A 10725-nucleotide genomic window follows, 5' to 3' on the forward strand; every position below is an offset into this window, starting at 1 on the left:
AACGGAGGAAGAGAGAAGGTTTTCGAAGATGCAGAATTGGAGGCATTACTTGAGCAAGACTCGTGTCAAAATCAAGAAGAATTGGCACGATCATTGGGAGTGACTCAACAAGCCATTTCAAAACGCCTCAAAGCATGAGAATGATTCAGAAGCAAGGAAATTGAGTGCCGTACGAATTGAAGCCGAGAGATGTTGAACGGCGTTTGTTTGCTTGTGAACAGCTGCTTGAAAGGCAAAGACGGAAGGGATTTCTGCATCGCACTGGGGACGAAAAATGGGTTCATTACGATAATCCCAAGCGCAGAAAATCATGGGGAGTTCCCGGCTATGCTTCCCCGTCGACGGCCAAATCGAATATTCACGGCTCCAAGGTCATGCTCTGTATTTGGTGGGATCAGCTCGGCTGTATAATAGTGTAATATAAATGTATTATGAACTGTTAAAACTGAACCGACTGAAACAATCACAGGCGATCGGTATCGAACGCAATTGATGCGTTTGAGCCGAGCATTGAAAGACAAACCGCCGCAATACAACGAGAGATACACGATGAAGTAATTTTGCAGCATAACAATGTTCGACCCCATGTTGTGAAAGTGGTCAAGACATACTTGGAAACGTTGAAATGGGAAGTCCTACCCCACCCGCCGTATTCTCCAGACGTTGCTCCCTCTGACTATCACTTGTTTCGATCAATGGCACACGGCCTGGCTGACCAGCATTTCCGGTCTTATGAAGAAGTAAAAAATTGGATCGATTCGTGGATAGCCTCAAAAGATGACCAGTTTTTTCGACGCGGGATTCGTACGCTACCCGAAAGATGGGAAAAAGTAGTGGTCAGCGATGGACAATACTTTGAATCATAAATGTATAACCAGTTTTTTACAATAAAGCCTCGAATTTCGGAAAAAAAACGGCGGAAGCAAAGTTGTACACCTAATAAATGAATTAATTTCAAATATGATAATTGCGTGCCGATATGATTGTCGAATTTTCAACGCAATCAATCTGAAATATTAATAATCAGAAATACAATAACAATCAGAAATATTAATATTCCATCCAAATTTCTCAAATTTAAAAAACTGTAATAAACTTATTGTGAGAAATATTATCTCATCTCTTGTATTCCGTGGGAGCGTCCTAAGCCTTTAGATCGAGATCTTAGCAATATTCCTCGCAATAACATATTGTAGGTGAGTGTTCTGAAATTAATTCATTTATATGAATATATATAATAGTTCAACATCTTAATATTCAAATCGTAGTGACGCTTTGTATTTAAAGTAATGTATTTAACATAAACTTGTTTCAATGTTATTTATACACATTCGCCTACAATGCGTAATTCTCTATATTGATTATTGCGAGAAATATTGCTAAGGTCTTGGTGGTTTAAAGGCTTAGGACACTCGCACGGAATGCAAGAAATCCGAGTTCGACTCCCTGCCGAGACAATATTTTTCGCAATAAGTTTATTAGAGTTTTTAAAATTTGAGAAATTTGGGGGGAATATTAATTTTGATTAATTGCATTGAAAGTCCAACAACTATCGGAACGCAATTATTATTTCTGAAATTAATTTATTTATATGAATATATATAATAGTTCAACATCTTAACATTCAGATCGTGATGGTGCTTCGTAATTAAAGTAATGTATAGAACATAATTTAATTATTGAAATTCAAATTCTAAACGGTTTAATAAAATTAAAATTTAAATAATAAATGGCTTACAAATAATGAAAAAAATATACAGATAATAGTCGTTCGAATAACAGACATTCTTCTTATTGTATGTTATTAAGTTGATAAGTTTGAGAAGTCTTCTTCGTATCAGAAGTGTTATAGCCTTCTTATTAATAATTAGAAAAATTTATGTAGAAAGTAAACGCTTGTTACTATTGTGTCATAATTAAAATGTATTAAAGAAAAGTCGAAAACTATAGGAATAGTAAACCAATCAATCTTAAAATATAAAGCAAGTTGTATAGTCCAAAGTTAAAATACGAACTCAGTTAAAATATAAATTCAGTCAGAATATAAAAATGTATTGGATTGTTAAAAAAATCATTGCGTTTTTTCCAATAGATGATGTTGTCCACGTTTATTTGTATGCGAACGTGACATGAATGTCAAATGTTTACACGCGTTTTGTTGTCTAAACCTAAAACCAAAAAAAATTTGACGCGATTCGGTCGAGTTTTGTGGTTCGAATATGGAGAATTTTGAAGAACATATTCGCCATATTCTGTTTTATTACTTCAAAAAAGGGAAGAAAGCAACTGAAGCAAGGGAAAAGTTGCGTCGAGTTTACGACAAAAAACGCCAGTGCCAGAACTGGTTCGCCCGATTCCGTGATGATGATTTTTCAGTCAAAGACGCTCATCGCTCCTTCCAAGATTGACGACATGATTGACAAGATTAATGAAATGAAAGGTACAAGCATTCAATGGTTCGGGAGCTTGCTATTGCTCTAAAAGTGTCCGTTGGAAGTGTTCATGGCCATTTGAAATAGCTAGTCTTCGTAAAGAAGCTTGATGTTTGGGTACCACATGAGTTGAAAGAAATTCATTTGACGAATCGCATGAACGTTTGCGATCAACTCATCAAACGCGAAGAAAACGATCCGTTCTTGAAGCGTATGATCACGGGCGACGAAAAATGGATTGTTTACAACAATGTCAGCCGAAAAAGAAGTTGGAGTAAGCGAAATAAAGCACCGGAAAGGCATGCAAAAGCGGAAATCCATCAAAAGGTAATGCTGTCAATGTAATGGGATTGGAAGGGATCAGTCTTCTATGAGCTACTTCCAAAGAACAAAACGATTAATTCCGATGTCTACTGTGAACAGCTGCAGAAATTAAGTGATGCCATCGCACAGAAACGTCCGGAACTAATCAGTCGGGGGGGTGTGGTGTTTCACCACGACAATGCGAGACCACACACAAGTTTGATCACTCGACAAAAATTGCAACATGGTTGGAATGTGTTACCACATCCACCGTATAGCCCAGACCTTACACCATCAGATTTCCATCTCTTTCGCTCCTTGCAGAACTCCTTAAAACGTCTGAAGATTTCATCAAACAGCACCTAGACAAGTTTCTCACAGAGAAGGATGGGAAGTTTTATGAACGTGATTCTATGAAGTTGCCCGAGAGATGGCAGAAGGTCATCAAACAAAACGGCCAATATATTGATTAATGTTCATTACGTATATTAAATAAACACACCTGAAAATCAAATGAAAAAAACGCAATGATTTTTTGAACAACCCAATATATAAATTCAATAAAAATATATAAATGTATAGTGTGAAGCAGATTGCGATTGAATATCTTGCGTCTATTAGTAATAGACGCAAAAAATGAACAGAACAATTTTCTTAAAATTGTAATGATCGATTTGGATATTTCCATGATGAAGCAATACTGGATAATAACGGAAATATCAAAAACGAAGAGAAAAGTGGTTCGGATATTGTAACTCTCTATACATAATTTAAATTTTATTGTTAACCGATTTGGTAGTGAATGGAACTTTTTTTATTTTTAACTCCTACATGTTACACTAAGAATGACCTAAGAATGACCTAATGAAGGTTAAAACGCTTATCTTTTATATATTCTTATGTATGTTTAAATATTAAATATAAATTTAGCACTCGACATCCAGCTTTTATTCGTAATCTATATACAATTTAATTTTTAGAAATTTTCTAATAAATAGCGTACAAAGGTATTAATAAATTGAATAATTATAATAGGATACATATAGACATAGATTTATAAAGATTATGCGTTTCGCGGATTTTTTCCAGATCCATTTTTGGAATGCCAACGTTTTGTAAAATTTGCAGTTCATTTCATCAGGGCGAAGAGCAGCCTGATACTGAGTTGTTCTTCCAGACCGTTCCTTTTATATTACGCTATTTGTTGAATGGGGGAAAGAAGAGAATTGTGGATGAGAGAAGGGGAGGGGGGGGAAGATGATGGAAATCGATTGATCTTCAATAACCGGGAAAATGATTTTCCATCTTTTATTTATATTGTAGCCATTATCTTTATTTATTTATATGTTAGGGTTTTTGTATCTCTATGGCATATATTGTATATCTATACTTTCTTGGAAAGTATAATGTAATGTTGACTATCGTTTTGTCAAACAGTATTTGATGTCCTGTTTCGATGTTGTGTTCTGACTACGTGATGTGTTTTAGCCTGACATCACGTTGGTGTTCTTTTTTTATCCGTAAATTGACTATTCTCCCGATTTCTCCAGTATATATTCCCAAGGAACAAAATATTTTATATACTCCTGCGGAGCAATCTCCTGAATAGAGGTCTTTGATCTATAGGATTTCTTAAGATTTGTACTATCTTTTTGGGTTTGAAGATAGTTCGGATATTGTGTTTGTTTAATATTCTGCTAATTCGATTTGTTGTTCGTTTGACATATGGGAAAATGGATTGGATCTTTTCGTCTGATTGTATCAAAGACCGTTGTTTTGTATATTTATTGATTATTTTGGTTATGTCTTTTTTGTCGTGTCCGTTTTTCTGTAAGGCTAGTTTTAGGTGATTTCTGTCTGTAAATGTTCTTTGTCAAAGATTGCGAAAGCTATGTACAAGTGAATTGAATGCAGACTGTTTTTGTGCTGAGTGGTGATGCGACTCGGCGTGTAGGTATCTATCTATGTATGTTGATTTTCTGTGCACTTGATGACATAAGATATCGTCAGCTTTCTTAGAGACAAGAACATCTAGAGTGAATTTTCCTTTTTCCTCTATATTTATAGTGAAGTAATATTTGGATGCTGAAGAATTTATTCGGAGCTCGGTTCTGCCGTGTCTCTACATCACGAATGTATCGTCTATATAATGGAATCAAACTTCTGATATTTTGGGTATTTTCCTATGGGCCTCTTTCTCAAAATGCTCCATGAAGATGTTGGCAATTACAGGAGAAATAAAAGAGCCCATTGCCCTCTATTAGCGGCAAAAGATCGGAACGGACTTCAAGTGAAACCTTTGTTATGTTTAATATATCTTTTATGAGATTTGTATAAAAAGGGATTTCTTTGTCGAAACTTACAAATAGATCTGTGGAACGTAGTCGGATTTTTTGGATCTTTTGTATGAAGTCCATTGAGTTGATTATGTGTGATTCGGATTTTCCGTAAAGGATTGTAGTGTTTATGCTAGGAATAAGTTGGAGATAAGTTGTCGAAGAGTGTATGTCGAAGAGTGTACGGCGCTGACAATCGGTCTGAGGAGAATATTTGGTTTGTATACTTTTGGTACACAATGTTTTAATGTTGATTTAGTCCCCTCTTTCAAATATTATGGCAAGAGCGATTGGCCCTCTAAGACCTGAACAGACATCATCGTGCTTCCAACCGACAAAGACAACACCACAACAGTCATGAACACATCAGACTAAGAAAAAGATGAAGAACTTTGTCTCGGACAAAACATATAAAAAGCTTGATAAAGCTATCCAACTAATATAATAGCACAAAACACCAAGATATTAATGGAGAAATTATTTCTAGTAAAACTAAATCAACATTAAAACATACAAATTCTCTCCCATCAAGATTATACGAACTACCAAAAGTACACAAACCAAACATTCCTTTTAGATCGATTGTCAGTGCCATACATTCCTTGACATACAATTTATCCTGTTTCCTAGTAACACTACAATTCTTTATTGGAAAATCCGAATCATACATAATCAACTCAATGGATAAAAGATCCAAAAAACCCAAAAATACGTCTCACAGACTTACTTGTAAGTTTCGACATAAAATCTCTTTTTATACAAGTCCCAATAAAAGACACATTAACCATAATAAAGATTTCACATGAAGGTCTCCTCCGAGACCTCATCCCGTTAATAGAGCATTGCTTAACAACCACTTACTTCTCCTATAACAATCAATTTTATGAACAAACTTCAGGAGCGGCAAAGGGCTCTCCTATTTCTTCTGTAATCACAAACATTCATGGAGCATTTTGAGAAAGAGACTCTCAAAAAAACACTCCAAAAATTAGAAGTTTGGTTCCGTTATGCAGACGATATATTCGTGATATGGAGACACAACAGAGCCGAATTCCGTAAATTCCTTATTTTCCTCAACAATCAACATCCAAGTATCCACTTCATTATATACATAGAGGAAAACGGAAACTTTCCTTCCTAGATGTTCTTGTCTCTAAGAAAGCTGACGATATCTTAAGCCAAGTATACAGAAAACCATCACATATAGATAGATACCTACATGCCGAGTCGCACCATTATCCAGCACAAAAACAGTCTGTAATCAACTCACTTATACATAGAGCTTTCACAATCTCTACAAAAACGAAGAATCTCTACGACAAAGACATCTACATCTACAGACAGAATTCAACCTAAAACTAACTTTATAGAAAAACGGACACGACAAAAAAGACATAATCAAAATAATCAATAAACATGCAAACAAGACAACGGTCTTTGACACACAATCAGACGAAAGGATCCTATACATTTTCCCATATGTCAAAGGAACAACAAATCGCAGGATTACAGCAATAATTAGCAGGATATTAAACAAATACAATATTCGAACTATTTTCAAACCCCCCCCCCCCAAAGATAGTACAAATGTTAAAAAATCCTATAGATCAAAGACCTCCATTCAGCTCCGCAGGAGTATACAGAATATCTTGTTCTTGCGAGCAAGTATATATTGGAGAAACCGGGAGAATAGTCAACCTATAGATAAAAGAACATGATGTCAATGTGATGTCAGGCTAAAAGTCGCAGTCAGCATTATCAGAACACAACGTCGAAATGGAACATCAAATACTGTGACAAAACGATCAACATCATATTTTTCAAGAAAGTATAGAGAAGCCATAAAGATACAAAAATAACAAAAATAACCCTAACAATTTAAATAAAGATAATAGCTGCGTAAATAAAATATGAAAAGTCATTCTCCCGATTATTAAAGATCAATTTCCCCCACCTCCCCCCTATCTACAATTGTCTTCTTTCCCCACCACTCTAACAAATAGCGTAATAAAAGGAATGGTCCGGAGGAACAGCTCAGTATCAGGCTGCTCCACGCCCTAATGAAGTAAACTGCAATGTTCACGATATTGACATTCCAAGAATGGATTTTGATACGGAGAACATGATTTCCGATTTCTTGTATTCATGTTATTTCAACGTGATTTCAAAGTGATTTTATTTGTTTTTCAAAAGAATTTGAGACACGCGATCGAGAATACGATGATAGTTTCTTGTTTGATTTTTAGTTTATCGATTTTAAAGCTTGAAATTAAGAAAATGTTTAAATGCTTCATTTGTTGAATTCCATTAGTTGATTTCGTAGGTAAGTAGCCCCTCGCAATATTCTCTCTTATATGTTTGAGTTGCTATATGAACGATGATAAAGAATTGTTTAGATGTATCGTAATGTTCGAATGGCTGACATATTGTATCAAGTTTATACTCTTAATGAAAATCATGGAAGTCAAAAATCTAATTATGTATTCATTTATACGAATTTTGATACAGTAGACTGTTAATTCTGTAATGCGTTATTGTATTTAGTTAATGTAATTGACGGTTTAGTTACTATTGTAGCACAGCCAGAATGATTTCAATGATTTTGTTCGAATTACGTTGAAAAGGATTCGAATCTAGGATCGAAACGTTTGGTTTTAAGATATTATGTGAACAAATAAATCTTATTTCACACCAATATCCTATGTTTGACTCGAAAAAGCATCATGTTATGGATTGTTCCATCTCAATGGGCTTTGATTCAATATTTATTTTATTTATATTACAATAATAGAACATACCTGATATTTCAGATTAAAATTCAAATAAGACTGAGAAGCTTATGAAGCCTCTTCTGTTGTAACTTTTATTTAATAATTTATTATTATTTTCATTATTATCATGTTATTTTATTTTATTTACAGTATGATTGATTTGACAGAGAAAGTCGGGCCTCTGGAATTGCCAACAAATCAAACAGGTTCAATAGAAGTGAGCGACCTATTCTTAACAGGAGAAATGGGATTGTGGGGGAAGAGTTTGGTACTAAAAGATAATTATTCGCCAAGAACGATATGTGCTTCTATTACGGTAATAAATCCATACATATTATACGTATTGTACAAATTGTAATAAAAACAGAAAGTAAATATAAAAGTAAATATAAAAATAGTAAAAAATACTCTATTCGGTCATGGCGGATTTTAGTCCCTATCCAATAATAATATTTTATATGAATTTACACAATTTTCAGTAAATTTAATTTAACATTTTAGTTTCAAGCAAATAGTGTGCCGATTATTTGTCAGGGCAGTTTCAAAACATTGCCCTAAACTAAAGTCGAAATAATACATAAAATTTTAACAAGCAATTGAATATTATTAAATTTAAATATTATTAAATTGAATATAATAAGCACCTTTAAAACATTGTAAATAGTTTATTGTAAAAAATATCTCAGCAGAGATTTAAACCTATGATCTTATGTAGAAAATTCGAAAGATTCGAATCTCGATTGAAGTAATATTTTTAACAATAAATTATTTACAATGTTTTAATGATGTTTATTAGCGTTATTAATTGTTTATCAAATGCATTTGTGACATTAATATTCTGTTTCCGTTTAGGATGTTTTAAGATTGAAAAATAATCGGTATATATTTACACATTCCGAGTAAAGGAGGCTGTAAAAAATGTGTCGATTTCCGCCACCTTAATAGACCTTAAAAAATCATTGTTTAGATGCTTAGAGAATAGGAAGTATTATAACAATCGTTTGTCTGGGAAGTATTGGGAACATTGATAGAATTGCTTAAATATTGTTAAAAATGACGATATTCACATATACATTATTAAGATTAATAAGTGAAGAATGATGATTTTAGCCAGAAACTAACAAATAAGTACGTTCTTCATGTAAAGATCGCGGATTATTTTAACACTATCCAGAATGCATCACATAGAGATATAATCCGCTTAACATTCCTTGATTGGGATTTCACAGTTTGTCATTCCTATGGTATTTAGCGACTTCAATCCTCTTCTGCCATGCACGCGTGCATGCGTGTGTGTTTTTGTGTGAGTACCAGGTGTATAAAGTTAATCCAGGTGTAATCCGCTGTTTACTCATAGGTGGCATTAGTGAACGTACAAAACTACTCTAGGCACACAACACACTTTTTTTTATGTGTTTGACATCTGTCAACATTAACCATATCATCAGCAATTTCATACAACAACATACATTTTTTCTTTCGTAATCATGTCTAGTTTTTTGCTAAAAAAAAGCATATTCCCGCAAAAGCGGGAAGCTTTGCTTTTCTGTTTCAATTTGAAGAAATCGGCTGCCGAATCGCATCGAATGCTTATGGAGGCCTATGGCGATAATGCTTTATCGGAAACAACGTGCAGAGATTGGTTTCGCCGATTTAATGACGACAATTTTGATCTGAGTGACAAGCGTCAAAATCGGCCTAGGAAGGCTGAGGACTGTCAATTGCAGGCTCTTTTGGACGATATCTAATCGCAAAAAATGCTTGTCGAGCAATTGGGTGTTTCTCAAGTAACCATTTCCATGCGGCTACATGCCATGGGGAAGGTTCAAAAGATCGACAAATGGGTGCCGCATAAACTGAACGATAGGCAGATGGAGCGACGTCAAAACACATGCCAAATTCTGCTTGCCAGACAAAAAAGAAAGTCATTCCTGCGTCGGATTGTGACAGGCGATGAAAAGTGGATCTATTTTCAGAATCCTAAACGCAAGAAATCTTGGGTTGATCCCGTCCAACCATCAACATATTCCTCAAGACCAAATCGCTTCGGACGGAAGACGATGCTGTGCGTTTGATGGGATCAGGAGGGTGTCATGTACTACGAGCTGTTAAAACTTGGTGAAACTGTTAATGCTCACCGCTATCACCAACAACTGATCAAATTGCACCATGCTCTGCGTGAAAAAAGACCGCATTATAGGAAAAGACATGCTGATTTTCCTCCACAATGCACCATCGCACACATCAACAATGGTTCAAAACTACTTGGAGACACTCAACTGGGAAGTGCTACCCCATCCCGCTTACTCACTAGACCTTGCACCTTCTGACTATTACCTGTTTTCGTCGATGTACCACGCGCTCGCTGAGCGGCACTTCGATTCTTACGAAGACGTCCGAAAATGGCTTAATGAGTGGTTTGCCTCGAAAGATGAGGAATTTTTTTGGCGTAGTATATACAAATTGCCCGAAAGATGGGAAAAATGTATAGTTAGCGAAGACAAGTACTTTGAATAAATTTGTTTTTGCTTCCTAGGAAAAAAATGTGTTTTTCTGATTAAAAAACAGCGGATTTAAGCTTATACACCTATGTCTTACTTTATTCCTTCCATTAATGACCGAGTGATAGTCAGCATCACAGAATCCGCTTGCTTATTTTCAGTCCCCATAACATCTCTCATTCCTATCGATCCTCTTTCTTTCCAATTATATAAGCTTTAATTTTCAACATAACTTTAATTTTTCCTCCTCCTTCTAAACTCTCCACACTCAAAGTAACGTCCGTATTACACAATGTTCTATTCACACACACACACACACACACACACACACACACACACACACACACACACACACACACACACACACACACACACACACACA

At 35.0% G+C, this 10725-nt stretch overlaps 1 protein-coding gene across 1 annotated transcript in view; it reads left to right on the top strand.

Annotated features, from left to right (window-relative positions):
- LOC105625002 (histone-lysine N-methyltransferase SETMAR-like) overlaps nucleotides 1–3101 on the top strand; it is a 7098-nt gene extending 3997 nt beyond the window's left edge. Inside the window, exons 2-3 of the mRNA XM_012206342.1 lie at nucleotides 2520–2759; nucleotides 2856–3101. Coding sequence (XP_012061732.1) covers nucleotides 2520–2759; nucleotides 2856–3101 — 486 coding nt within the window. The remainder of the gene's footprint in view (nucleotides 1–2519; nucleotides 2760–2855) is intronic.
- The last annotated feature ends 7624 nt before the right edge of the window (nucleotides 3102–10725 follow it).

The sequence above is a fragment of the Atta cephalotes genome (genome assembly GCF_000143395.1).
Source record: "Atta cephalotes unplaced genomic scaffold scaffold00101, whole genome shotgun sequence".
NCBI classification, from domain to species: domain Eukaryota; kingdom Metazoa; phylum Arthropoda; class Insecta; order Hymenoptera; family Formicidae; genus Atta; species Atta cephalotes.